Source organism: Alosa alosa, chromosome 18 (genome assembly GCF_017589495.1).
Source record: "Alosa alosa isolate M-15738 ecotype Scorff River chromosome 18, AALO_Geno_1.1, whole genome shotgun sequence".
Lineage (NCBI taxonomy): Eukaryota > Metazoa > Chordata > Actinopteri > Clupeiformes > Clupeidae > Alosa > Alosa alosa.
The window spans coordinates 12,380,985-12,395,235 of record NC_063206.1 but is presented as its reverse complement, the minus strand read 5'-3'; the positions used below and the strand labels follow the sequence as shown (position 1 = coordinate 12,395,235).

General features: G+C 43.5%; 1 protein-coding gene across 3 annotated transcripts; it reads left to right on the top strand.

Annotated features, from left to right (window-relative positions):
- Positions 1–571: 571 nt before the first annotated feature.
- Positions 572–10,645, top strand: rel (v-rel avian reticuloendotheliosis viral oncogene homolog). Of its 3 annotated transcripts, XM_048270508.1 has the most exons (11): positions 572–658; positions 1,178–1,213; positions 2,219–2,358; positions 2,779–2,927; positions 3,576–3,667; positions 6,617–6,757; positions 7,895–7,999; positions 8,289–8,504; positions 8,747–8,815; positions 8,950–9,018; positions 9,135–10,645. In XM_048270508.1, the coding sequence occupies exons 1-11, from the start codon at positions 652–654 to the stop codon at positions 9,923–9,925; spliced, it is 1,815 nt and encodes a 604-aa protein (XP_048126465.1). In that variant the 5' UTR covers positions 572–651; the 3' UTR covers positions 9,926–10,645. The 3 variants fall into 3 exon arrangements, with proteins under 3 accessions (XP_048126465.1, XP_048126466.1, XP_048126467.1); XM_048270509.1 differs by lacking the exons at positions 572–658; positions 1,178–1,213 and adding an exon at positions 1,642–1,861; XM_048270510.1 differs by lacking the exons at positions 572–658; positions 1,178–1,213 and adding an exon at positions 1,923–2,020.
- Positions 10,646–14,251: the final 3,606 nt, after the last annotated feature.

Genomic DNA, 14,251 nt, shown 5'->3' with positions numbered 1-14,251 from the left:
CGATGGGCGTGAGATGTCGAAGGGGATTACCCTACATTAAAATGAAGAATGTTGTGTGAGGTTGTTGTTGTGAGTAAATACCTCTGAACACATCAAGTAATTTAACAGCCTGCCTAATATAATTTTAAAAACTGAAATGACGTTGAACACAGGGATTTTAGAGAAGGTCACTAATTGAGTTCGAGTTTGGAGTGGAATACCGAGTCTTCGGTTTGTGGAAGCCGAATTCAACTTCATCTCGCAATTGGATTTACTTGTTTAATTATAGATTATCGATTATAGTATCAAGTTGGCAATTAAATGCTGGTTAAAGAATCAGCCGCTCTCTCAAACATGCAAAGAAATGTATGTGGACCTTCAGATGCCGTTCCCTTCACATGAGACACAAGATGCGTGCGTAACGAGCGTGAGCGCATATTTGTGAGGATCAATGGAGGTGGAACAATTCATATTCAGCCTATCGTAGACTATATGCAACTTTCTGATTCGCTACGAGCTTATGAAGGGCAGGTCTTGGGTGGAGATAGTGGGGAATTCCCGAGTGTCTAAAGTAGATTCTCTTCGAGCTTAATAATGTTAGCAGTACAGTAGTTTGGTCATTTCAGTAAGCGCAGCCAAACGAAACAGCAGTGATCAGGATCTTCGTTCACAATGGATGGTGAGTTTACTAGATTTCATTACGCTATACCCGAGGCTTGTTTGCTTTGATTATATACTTTGACAGCAGGTTACTGTTTTCATTCAAATTACGTCAAACATCCAAGCCAACTTGTAGATAGGCCTACTTGTTCATTTTATGGGTTTCAGCTTTCTTCGATCGATTTCATCATAAAGCATAAAGCACTTTTACTCGAACAACTTTCAATTATATTTTAACTCTTAATGCAACCTGAATGTATTAAGGAGAGTTAAGACTTTCGATACAAAGTATAATCTGGCAAAACTGTTCATTCCAACATTTCATGTTGACCCGCGATTATTTGTGATGCGTTTGATTGACAGTCAAACTATGGAACGGCAAAACACCGATATCACCACTGTATTCCACCCACAGACATATCTTACGTGTATCTATAGATGTTTCCCTTTTCTAATGAAACCGGCAACTAGTCGGCTATTTCAATGCTTTTCATTTTTTTCCAGTGAAGTAATATACATTTCTTTTCTCTTTGCATAGTCCATTTGCTTCCATTACATGGAGATCCACACATGGGTAAGTGAAGACACTCCCTTATTAATTTTTCAAATAAACAACCCGTCTCAAAAAGGCTTACGTGTTGGGTAAAGCCTCATAAAAGTTCAGCAGGTCTTTGTGTGTTATGTCCCGCAATCTTAAAAATCACGCAGAAGTGAGGCTCATTTTTATTTCCTCTGCACAACTTCCTCAAACGATTGTTGACACAGCAGCTTCGTGTCAGATCAAGGATCCTCTGTTAACGGGGAATATCGATGTGCAAGATATAACCAGAATAGCGGAGTTTTGGGCGCTGAGATGCATCTTTTATGGCTAATTTTATTGTTGAACTTAGTGTAGGCCTACTCGGCCGTCATTATTGAAATATGATAATGCACGCTGAGGGCCGAGAGGCTGATTTTCTATTGGATGATTGCACGTGTAGTCCGGCCCACTGCAGGTGCAGCAACACATTATGCTGGTTTTAGTGCGCAAACCTGCAGCCCCACTCACTGCGGTTGTGGTGGATAACACGTTTTGCCTCATCACGCTTAGAGAAAACAAAATGCTGCCTTCCCTTCAGCCAAAAAGGGAAAGTTCATCTAGCTTATATGAGGCCATCACACCTGATCTTGTGAAGCCCTTTGGCGTTGTCGCACAGATGGGTGTCAGCTGTAATTGGGGGAGGTAAGGGTGCATGTCTTCTGCTTGTTTGTATCTTGCGGTTTGTCTCAGAAAGCCATGTTCTGTGGAAGCAGGTGCGGTCGCTATCGTTTTGCTGGCCTGGATTGTAATTTGGTCATGGCCTGGAAAGTTTTGCCCCCCTGTTTTTCTTCAGTACTTTAGGTTTGCTTTTTTTTTTGTTTGTTTTTTGGTCAGGTGACTTCACAAGTTCCAGCCTACCAAGATCTCTTTTCATCCTGACATTGTTGCATATGTGTTCTAAATCAGGGAACATGACTCTTAATAAACATATTCATTTATCTGGTAATATGGTTTGTTCACATGCATAAGTTTCTCAAGATATTCTCTCCGGTTTCACAGTGGTTGAACCAAGCGTCCAGATTTTTGAGCAGCCCAGACAGAGAGGCATGCGCTTCAGGTACAAGTGTGAAGGGCGTTCTGCAGGCAGCATCCCAGGAGACAAGAGCTCAGACAACAACAGGACCTACCCCAGCATCCAGGTGAGGGGCTAGTATCCAGCTCGGGGACAATGCACTGAAAAACTCATATTTGAGCATGTTCGGCTCCATACACTATACAATGTTATTTAATTGGACAATTTTAAGACACAGTGCACCCACCATATTCATGCACTGTAGTTTTTTTGGGACTAAGAACTCTCGTATAATTTGGAGCAATTATTAGTCATTTGTCTAATTTGTACCCTCTTGTTAATGTCTCAGTATATATTATCCTTTTCACGTTAATCCGTGATCCTGTCCTGGAATAAAAGACAACTTCAGTGGAAAGATCTATTGAGAAAAAGCTTTTAGGAAACAATATACCAGTGATAACATGTACATTTGTATTCCAGTAGGTATGACAACAGCTTGGATTCCCCTAGTTGGACTGATGTGAGTTGTTTTTTTCATTTGCCACAGATCCTCAATCACTGTGGAAAGGGCAAGGTGCGCGTGTCACTGGTGACCAAAAGTGAGCCTTACCGGCCACATCCACATGACCTTGTGGGCAAGGACTGCCGAGACGGCTACTATGAGGTGGAGTTCGGGCCTGAGCGCAGGGTCATTGCGTAAGTGTCCAGCCATTGTCGGTGTCTCGGCCGAGCAGTTTCCACAACAGGCTGTTTGCTCGCTCTCACGCCCTCCCCTTCTCTTTGAAAAGCCACAGTAGTTCTGGTGTTTGATACCTGGTCTTTGTCTCTGTTAAACCAGCCTTCTCCTGTGACCATCTTGAGCAGTGCTGTCACTTGTGTGAGGTTTAAAAAAAAAAAAAGTTCATCAGCTCTCTGAGATCAAAGCACCCTGATGATTTTGCTACCCCTGGTGTCCCTTGATGCGTTTGATGTACACTGTCTCTGTACACCCACACATGCTCATATGCATGCTCAAACACACACCCACACACACACATTCACATAGAGGCGTCTTTAGGGATGACCACTGTATCAGCACAAACAGCCTTTTTTCCCTTATTGCAGTCCGCTAGAGGAAATAAACAGGGGAATCCCCTAGCACAGCATGCAAACTTTTCACCCCAGGTGATCCTAAGTGCAGTGGACACAGAAGTGAGCATAGGCACCTGTCAATCTGTCTGTCCCTCATGTCCATCCCTTTTAGTTGTCCATCTCTTAGTTTTGTCTCTAAACTGCCCTTTTCTCTTGGTCCTCCCTGAGGCTGTAGGAGTGTGTCCTCATTGCTGTGATGTTCTCCCCAAACAGCTTTCAGAACCTGGGCATCCAGTGTGTCCGGCGACGGGAGGTGAAGGACGCCATCATACAGCGCATGACTCGCGGCATCAACCCCTTCAGTGGTGAGAGAGACGGCTGGTGACGTCACGTCGCATGTTCTCCTTTTGCTTTCCTCCTTCTCCTATTTTGTCTCATCTCTTATACTCTTTTTTTAAATTTCTCTTTCCTTCTTGTTCTGTCTTTTTTTTTTTTTTTTTTGTCTTTCATCCCTTTTTTGTGTATTTCATCTTTGATTATCCTCCATTCCTCATGTATGGTGTCAGTGTTTTCCCTCTGCCATGTGTCTGTTTGTTTATTTGTTTTGTTTGTTACTATTCTCCTCCCTATGATTTAACTTGTCGGCTGTGGGGTGCTGCTCTAGTCGCGGTCACACAGGCACAATTTAAATAAAAACAAGTCACTTCTCTTTTCTTGCAGGAGTTATGCAATTTGCATGCCATGTGACAGGGGAATTTATTAGTACACAAAGGAGAACTACTCTGCCATCCTCAACCTAGAGAAAAAAAACAGGTTCTTTTGTTATCTGTTTAATGCAAGATCAGAATCAGAATGACTCTGTATGTATACTGTAGGGGTGTCTCATTTCAGGGGCGTCATAGTGGTGCGACTAGTGCTGGCCCATTTCGTGTATATATTCCAAAGTCTTTGTGTTTTTATTTTGAGCAGTCTGCTCCATTGAACATAGTATAACACCAATCAAACAAGTTGAAAATGTGGTAATAACTGCAAAGCGATTTTGTCAAACCATGTCAGTGTGTCAGATATAGAGGGGAGAGAGGAGAATGGCGGCATACAGCACAGTAATAATGATGTGGGAGCAACATCAGCGCTCTTCCTCATTGAATGTGATCTGTGAAATATGGTTCACTTCTCCTGTGAAAGTGGACTAGTGCCCAGTCTTACTTCCCCATAAACATGAGGAGTATCTCAACCTCTGTGAAATAGTTACTTGCGAGTCGAGTCACAGAAAAAAATCCCTTCTCTCAAGAGAAAAATCCATTAATGCTCACTGTTGCTGTTGTAAGTGTAGTAGAGTAGGGGTTTTGATATTAGTCGCTGTGTTTTTGTATGAAAGTCACCGGAAGGCAAACCAATAGCGATGATCTCATTCAGATGTCATTCTGACTGATCTATCATCTTGAGACTACAAACGTAATACTATCACCGCTAAGGGCTCCCATGACTCGTGAGCAATTTCTTAATTGGATTAGCATTCAATTAACATTCAAGCGATGTATTCATCTCGGAAGTTCAGCTGACATTGTCACTAGGTGAAAGTAACTTCTGTCAACAACGCGACAAAAGTTGAAAGCTGTGTGCGTGTAGAGCAGAGGCGGGTGGTGTAGCCTAGTGGTGTATGTCCAGGTCCAGTTAACATGTCTGAGGCTCAGGTGCTGTTGATGTTTGCACAAGCTCAGTTGCTTGCTAGCCATGCTATGTAGCTGGCTGACATTTAGAAACTGGCAGACGTGTTATAAAAGGGGGTGAGTCATGAGTGATTGTGGAGGGACCGCTAGTTGTGATGTGCCCGCAGCATGGAGACTTTACACCTGCTTTTCCTCTCTCTGTGTCTCTCTTTCTCACTATGCATACATGCAGATTGCACCTCAGCAACCCACCCACCTGCACTAACCTCGACCCAAACCAGCACCCACCTGCATGCTCAGGCCATCTGCATCTCAGTCTACTTTCTATGTGACACACACACACACACACACACACACACACACACACACACACACTTGCCCTAACATTGCAATTCTCACAAAACAACCATCACCTGTCACCTGTTCAGTGCACCCCGACCCCACTCTCATACACTCTTGCTCTAACTTCTGTCCGTTCCACCACACTCAAAACACTTGCCCTTCTCTCTCTACCCACCACACACACACACACACACACACTCAGACATACACATACACACATCTTTCTCTTTCACTCTCGTCAGCTCCTCATCTCCGCCCTGTCCACCTCCACCACTACCACTACCACCACCTCCTCCTCCTCCTCCTCCTCCTCCTCCTCCTCCTCTTCTTCTTCCTCCTCCATGCTTTTGGGTCCCTCTGCTCTGCGCTGCTGTGCACCCTTGTGGTTTAGGCAGAGCCAGTGGAGAGACGTCAGACCTGTGGCCCTCTTCCGGTCGGTGAGTCGTCATCGGCCCCCGGGCTGCTCTCCTTTCGCAGGTTGTGAGCAGTTTGAAATGAGAGGGCCATGTTTTCCACCTGCTCTGACATCACATCTGTGAGCAGAGCACCCTTGTCACACCGCGTGGGTGGGATAGCCGCGAGTGAGAGAAGAGAGAGAGAGAGAGACAGAAAGAGACTCCTGAGAGAGTGTGAGAGAGAGAGAGAGAGTGTGTGGGTGTAACCATTTTTCGCGACATCTTTGGCATGTGTGCGGGGGAGTATATACGTGTGGTGTATTTATGTGTGAGCGTGTGGGGGAACAAGACGAAGTGACGGCTCTTGAAAATGTGTTTGCAAATGTGTTTCGTTGCAAATGTGACTTCTTGCGGCTGCTCCCGTGGGCTCAGGGGTGCTACCCATGAGTCATGAGTCGAACAGCGACTCCCAAGGGAGACTCTTGAGATCCAGCGTTTGCTTTGAGTGTATGTCTGACCATATAGACCCTTTCAACAATAAAAACAAAAACAATGCTTGAACGTTCTATTTGGGCCCCAATCTACTTCCTCTGCATTAAGATAACATATGGAATGTTAAAAAGGAAGTCTTGTGGGGCCAACTATGATGCTGATAATGGAACTCTCTTGAAAGGGTCCATAGATGATTTCTTTCTCTTTCGCTCCTACATCCTTTGTTTTAACCTCTTCCTCTTTTCCTCTTTTCATTTTTTCATTTTCTCATTCAACCTCACCAATTGCACTCAGTACTCAGGTGTTTAATAGTGAGTAGACAGAAGCATTGGAATTATCACATGTTGCATGTGTTATTGTTGTACATTAACCATGTGTGTGTCTGTTTGTGTCGTCATTTCATTTTTCTCCTCAGTTCCACGAGAGCAGCTTCTACAGACAGAAGAGTATGACCTGAACGTGGTGCGTCTTTGCTTCCAAGTGTTCCTACAGGACGAGAGTGGTCAGTTCAGCATTGCCCTGAACCCTATCGTCTCCAACCCCATCTACGACAACAGTGAGTTCACCATACCACACCACACTGCCCACCCACGTCACAACTGCAGCCGTTGCATGACACTTAGTCTCCTTGTTCCTATGCCTTGAATATTCTCGGCCTACTTTGCTGATGGTGTAAGCGACAACGGGAGTAGCTACGGTAGCATTGCCAACAGAAGAAGCAGCAGGGTGAACGTACTCAGCTCTGACTGTCTCTACCTTAGCATACTACAGGAAACGAAGGTGGCCTCTTCTCTGTCTCACTTTCGCTCGCGTCATGGGCTAGCTGCACAGGAAGTCTGTGACAGAAAGAGTTTGCTGAACGAACACTGAGCTTTTTTTTTAACCCCAAGGCTGCTGTAGTAACAGAAAACACAAACTCTCAGTTCCTAGAATGAGAGAGTGAGAGAGGAGACTCATTGTAAGGTCCAGCAGGGAGAGTGCTGTGTGTGTTGTGTGAACCACACACTTGCGTCTGTAGCATCCGATATATTCTATATAACACTGTTATACTGCCTTTGTTTTGCCTGTGCGTCTCTAAGGTTTAACAGAGTCCCTGACAAAAAAAGAGGAAGCAGTGTTTGGTCCTGGCCACTTCTGTGTGGCGCACAGTTGTCTTTGCTTCCTCTTTTGCGCGCAGACTTGTGATTTTTCAGATTTCTCTTCATGATCGTGGCCATGTTGTGAAATGGTTGGTCTTGTGTCTTGACCATGGGAGCCATGTAGATCATCTGATATGTCATTTGGAGACATGCTCACCCACAAGTGGAGGACTAGGAGATTAAACTATAGCTCCATTACATGTACAAACAGATAGGATATATATATATATATATATATATATATATATATATATATATATATATATATGTGTATGTATGGGATTCTGTACACTCTATACGTGAGCAAATGTTCCACTGTTATATCAACATGAGTCAGCACAGATGAAGCGATTTAAGGATGGCTGAGTCACAGGTGAGAAGAATCACCTCTAAAGGCCACATCTGATGATTCCCTCTCCCTAGTGATAACCTTTCCTCCAGATTTGAGTGTGAAATGCACACAAGTGTGTATACATCTCTCCCTGGCCTATACTATGTTTTACTTTTCGCCCTGATGCACTGACCTTTGACCCCTGTCGTCCATGTCTCCCCAGGAGCCCCCAACACAGCGGAGCTGCGCATCTGCCGTGTCAACAAGAACAGCGGAAGCGTCAAGGGTGGCGATGAGATCTTCCTGCTCTGTGACAAAGTCCAGAAAGGTTGGTGTGCAGAAGAAAATATTGAGTTATTTGTTATCCCAGTGTTATTATTATTATTATTATTATTATTATTATTATTATTATTATTATTACATGTTGTTCCCAGTGATATGTTTTGGAAGCATGCAAACATGTTGTTTGTGACTGATGTCATTTTTCCTGACATTTTCACCATCATGCATTCCCTCTCCTCACTCCACACTGGTCATAATCCAGAGCCCAGATCTTTCATGTCTAACACCTCTCATTCCCCTAACTCATCAACATCGCCTCATCCCTCCTCCTGTAGACGATATCGAGGTGCGCTTCTTCTGTCAAAGCTGGGAGGCCAAGGGTAGTTTCTCGCAGGCGGACGTCCACCGTCAGGTGGCCATCGTGTTCCGAACGCCGCCCTACTACACCACATCGATCACCACGCCGGTGACTGTGCGTATGCAGCTGCGACGCCCCACCGACCAGGAGGTCAGTGAGCCCATGGAGTTCCGCTACCTGCCGGACGACAAAGGTGAGGGGTCACAACCCTGGGCAGCTGCACCCTTTTCCTTTGAGTAGAGTGTGCATCATGGGGCAAAGCAGAACATCCTGTAGACAGACATGAAGGCCTGAACCTTTAAACCGTGGAAGTTTCTCTGATTCTCAATTGTTTCAAGTGCGACACATGCATGAATTAAGGCATTAAGTGTCAGCTGAAACTGTTGATGATAAGTAATCATGTATAGTTTACTGATGATTGTTCTTTCCCTACAGATCCTTATGGCTGCCAGGAGAAGAAGAGGAGGAGGGAAGACCTGATGAAGAGTTTCTCCAGTTTCCAGCGTAAGATCCGCATACGTCTTCTCATGTCAAGTATTCTAGCACGTAGACTTTGCTTATGTCAGCTGGTAGATAAGAGACCATTTTAAGCATGCTCTGGATGAGAAAGTTGAAAGTGTCTGTTTTTTTCCATAAAGATTTTAATCCAATGAATCGACCCAAGGTCATTCCACAGACCAGCGTGATGTCCCAATTTATTAAAAAGGGTAAGCAGAGGTTAAGATTGCTAAATGTGTCAAGATTGCTAAATGTGCTAAGATTACAAAAGTTATGTGCATTTTAAAGCACGGATTGGCAATTTCCTCTCTTTGCTCCTCAACAGAACCTCAAAATGCATTCACCAGCTATGTCAATAGTGGTTTGGTGAGACAACATGGCTACCCCTACCAGCCTGGCACTCAGCGCCCCATGATGCATCACTCCCAGCCACTGCAACCCTCCGCCATGCAAGTCAACCACTGGCAAGCGAACCCCAACCTTAGCCTGGACAGCATCCGCATGAGCACGTCTGTCTCGAACACAACTGTTAGCCACAGCAACGGGGCTAGCATGCAGCAGCAGCTGCTGCACTCAAGCTCAGCCTACACTGGCACGGGTGAAAGCACCGGCAACAACAGCCTCCCTCAGCTCAGTGTGGGTGACCTGGCCTGCCTGGATGCTGATCCCCAGGGCGTCGTCGCCGCCGCTATGGGTCAGATCCGACAAGAGAACCAGGGTCCATTTGGCCGAAAGGCCACAGCAGCTTCCGACCAGGTGATGATGCAGTCCACCTGGGGCAACACTGTGCAGCAGTCCTGTACTGCCTCCATGAACGGTGGCGGTGGCTTTCCCTTCATGGAGAACTTCGAAGGGGACTTCATACAGAACCTCCTTGGGAACCAGGTGAGCACCAGCCTCCCAAAGCAGGAGCAGCCCGTGGCCATGACGGTCCAGGCACCCTCCGCCTCCGCCACAGCAGACTGCCAGCAGTCCTACACCACCCTGCACTCCTGCTCCGCCAACAACAGCAGCGCTCAAGAGGCCTTGAGGCAGGTTGTGGGCAAGGCTGCCAATGGCCAAAGCACCATAGACCAAGACGCCCTGTGGTACTTCCAAGACCAGGCCCAGCTGTAGTCCAGTGGTGAAGGAGGTGGTCTTAAGGTGGCTGTTTGAAAAACAAGTCTTGTCAGATGGAGAATGTAGTTTATTTGATAAAGAAAGTAAATCAGTATGTGCATAAGTAGTGTAAGGTGGTTCTCTTCGCTGATCTCGTCCGGTTGTCTCTTTGGATGAATGTAGGAGGTGTTCTGGTGCTCTTTGTCATTGAGTTACTTGTCCACGTCTAACTGGGGATTGAGGTGAGAACAAGGGTTTAATGGCAGTTTTCTTTGATGTGTATATACATAAAACATTAAAGCTGTTGTTACTTGTATTGAAAAATGAAATTGCAAAACTGTCAATAGTGGCAAGATAATTATGTTCCAACTGGAAATTTTAAAGTAATGGCTATGTCATATCGAAAACATGTTTTCCAGAGTTCTCAAAGTGACACAAATGTGCTTCAAATATACATAAATAGAGAAGGTAAATGGCTGAGTTTTAACCTAAGTGGAATTGTAATGATGATTGAACAACAGTGACACTCAAATGTTTGTCTGAGTGTCAATTTTGTCTTGTTGCCCTAGCAACATTGTCTTTTCTTCCATTTGATCTGTTTTATGGCACTGGCTTGTAACTATTTTTTTGTCTTTATATGCAATATTATTGTTATGGATGTTAAATGAAATCGTTTTATATTCAGAACAGTCTTTTTGTTTCAAATGTTTTTCTTAATAAAAAAAAGATTTTCAATTATTTTCTTCCTCTGACTCTTCAATTGATCCTTCTTACAACAGGTCTGAAGGATTACATATCAAATTAGTTACATTTTGGCAGACAAACAGCAATTCCAGTGTAGTCTGTGGGCCCACGGCAATAGATAAGGTTATAAATCAACTGCATGTTTCTGGACTTGTGATTTCCTATACTGGTGTACTGATGCAACTTTCCCACTTTCTTTTGCAATATGGGAAATTTGGCAAATCCAAAATGGCCGACCGCCAGGCAAAAGAAACCGCAAAATAGTAAGTCATGATTTGGTTACCGGAAGAACTGGCAAATATAATTTGCTAGGGGTTGTTGTTTTCAATTAAAACAGGCAAGTTTTCATCGTGTCATTTGAAATATTTGGAAAATTGAATTGTTGTGGTTGGAAATTAAGTCATTTTTGCATAAGGACACTGAAGTAAATTACTTCTTCAGATAAACTGGCCACTTGTGAAATTGTAGAAAAACCCAGAGCATAAGCTTGGTTAATATCTCTTTTAAGGTCCTGTTCAACATGCACTGGGAAGAGCCGTCTATTGCTACTTCACTGCTACTGTAATACACTAAAAGCCATGTTAGCGTGCATCATCCCATTGTTAAGACCCATAGATAAAGTGTTTGGCATAGCCTAATCCCTGTGACATGCTCCCTGATGCCTCACAATGGCTGACAACCAGGAAGTAGCTCAAGAGGAGGAACAAGAGAGAGACTGATATTTTAGAGGGAATGTTCCTGTAAAGTTTTTGAAAAGTGTCAGTTACTCAAAGTGCTTGATTTCATTTGGCAGTTATCATGACATCAAACTTAATACATTGTATGTGTCTACAGGATAGGACCGTGCATCAGAGTTTATGATATGAAAATATGAAAAGAGTTTCTACTTGCACTTTACAGGCCCTTAAATATCATATTTATTCATATAACAAACAAATACCTTTATTCAGCCAATAGCACAGTTCACACTGTATAGGCTACTTACTTCTGCTCGCTGGATATAACCGATGACTATGTGGTCACTACCAAGCTCTACAAAATGAACCACAGAAAGACTGAACCAGTGAAGATGAGATCATCCATAGACAGTGATCAACATCCTCTATCTGACAGGTGTCAGGTGTCAGCTGTCATCAACAACATAATCTCACAAAGGCAAACAGGTAAAGGACACATTGCTATTTCTTCTTACAAAAAGAAAGCAGGATGTAAACCAGGAGGTTCCAGAGGTTCCAGTGAGTTTGTTGCTGACACTGAGGGCACACTGGATTTGCACACATTTTGGAAGAATTGGGTGTTGTTCACAGTAGTTGCATTAAGCACCAAATTAAAATAATCTTTATGGATTGTTTTCTCCCATGCTTGATTCAGTATATGACATGAACAGATGGGTTTAGAGACATTTAGCCAATCAAATCCAGTTATTCTTATACAATCAGGACTGAAAATGCTTTAAAGAAATGTGTTTTACCAAGCCAGAAAAAAAAACTAGAAAGACAGTTTGCTGCCTTCTTGATTTTTTTTAAAATATTTCTTGATGTTCTCTAGTACTTTCTATATGGTTTGGTTGACACAATACAATTTCATAAAAATGCAGACGATGAAGAAAAAGCTGGTGCTTTTTTCCCAGCCTGATCAATCATTTGACATAGAATTTAATGTTTCCTCACCTTGAGGTACTTTTTTTTACTATTTGTCTGAATTACACGCTTTATTCTTTCCTAGGAAACGTCAATACCAGAGAATACAGGACGCGCAAGAAGTTTTTTTTATCATGACCAAAGAAGAAAAGCAGAAAAAAATTGACTTCCTGTCTATCGGTAGCATTACAAACCACATTCCTCACATCTACTGTAACACAGCAACATGATGTGTCTTGGGCACAGGTCCACAAGGGCAGTCAAGGAATAGACAGTCAGATTCTCAACAGTCTATTGATTTTAAATACATACCTCCAAGAACTAAATAATGCTCCCTATCCGTTGCCTAATCCGTGAAAATGATTAATTATCAAATGATTCCCATTATGGGTGGGAGTAAGATGACCCATCTGAGAAAAGTGTTAAGTCATGTCACCATTTTCTCTGCTTTGTCATCTAGCCTGCAATGAAAAGTATGTCCTAATATAGGCCTAGCAGTCTCCAGTTTTTACATGTTTCCCTCTTCGAATGTTTACACATGTGAACCAAAGACATTGGTGTGCTCTCTTTATGAACACAGCTTTTCTGCCCTGGCTCCCCGCCAGGGCATTTGAAAAAGGAAAAGCACACAGGTGACATACTTGTGGTAATTGAAATCTGATCGTGGGCAGGGCTGCCGGACCACGGTCCTTTCACATTGACACTTAAGAGGCGCGCAGGTTCTGCCCTGGCTCCCTGCCAAATGCAGGAGGGTGACGGAGCCGGTCGAGCCTCAGTTCCAGTAAGGCCCCTCCCTCATGAGCCCCGTCACACAGCATGGCCTCACGGGGTGGCGTGGCTTACCTCACGGGGGGTGGACAAGCAGGTTTAAAACTCACTCATTCAGGTGAAGCAATAACAGACAGCAGCCTTTACCTGAAAAGCGGAGAGCCAACACATGTGTACATTACCTCGGGAGAAAGAAAACAGGAAGTATTTTTTCTATTACTTCTATTTGCATTCTATATGGTTGGTTCTACATGGTTTTGAGAACCTCCAAGTGAAATGGTAGTAAGAATTATGCCGGAATATGCCTACTGACTGTCCTTGAGATGACTTAACAAGTCATGCACATTGACTATTCCTCTATGAGAAGAACTCACACAGAGAGAATGGAAGGAACTCTGTGTGCTTAGAGTCTCCTGAGAGTTTTCAAAGCACCATTTAATTACAGACATTTGCTCTGAGTTTGACTGAAATGTTTCCACATGCCATATCAAACTCATCTTTCAGCACACAGGGAAAATCCCCACAACCTGTAAATTCAACTGCGAACAATACATGCCTGCATCTTCTCAATGTCCACTCCATATCCAGGACCATACCTGTGTGACAAATAGGCCAGAGTTCTGGAATATTTAATAATGTAGAAAAAGGTGCGCACATCTAAATGTTAAAAAAGTAGGTGCCGGACTGTGTGGTGAATAAAAAGGAAAAACAATAATGGAGCTCTAGTGTGCGGACTTCTTTTTTTTTTTTTTTTTTTTTTTTTCTGGAATATTTAGTCATCCTAGCTGATATGCTGCATATGTATAAAAACACGGTATGAATACATTGCTTAAGTTCCGTTGGTTTGTTTTTCTTTTCTTGAAACCATTACATCACATCTAAACAAAGCTGTCAAATGCTTATCAGTCTACGTGAGGAGAGGCCAGACAAATTATTGATAACAGAGCGTAACCCTAAAGCAGTGTACCATCAGTCACGTAAGCCAGCCAAGAGGAACCTGTGCTTGGAAAAAAGTACCTTATGCATATTTTGAATGCTTAAACGTAATTGCTGACTGACACTGACATCACTCACTGAATGACATCACTTAACAAACCAAAAAAGGGAGACTCATCTCATGGCAGACAAACAGTCATAAACTAGAGCAACAAACCCACCATAAATCAAACAAATCATGAGACACAATTTGCTT

Coding starts and splice junctions, on each gene's coding strand:
- rel (XM_048270508.1), top strand. Junction 1,214..2,218: donor ACATGGAGATCCACACATGG/GTAAGTGAAGAC, acceptor CCGGTTTCACAG/TGGTTGAACCAAGCGTCCAG. Junction 8,505..8,746: donor CTACCTGCCGGACGACAAAG/GTGAGGGGTCAC, acceptor CTTTCCCTACAG/ATCCTTATGGCTGCCAGGAG.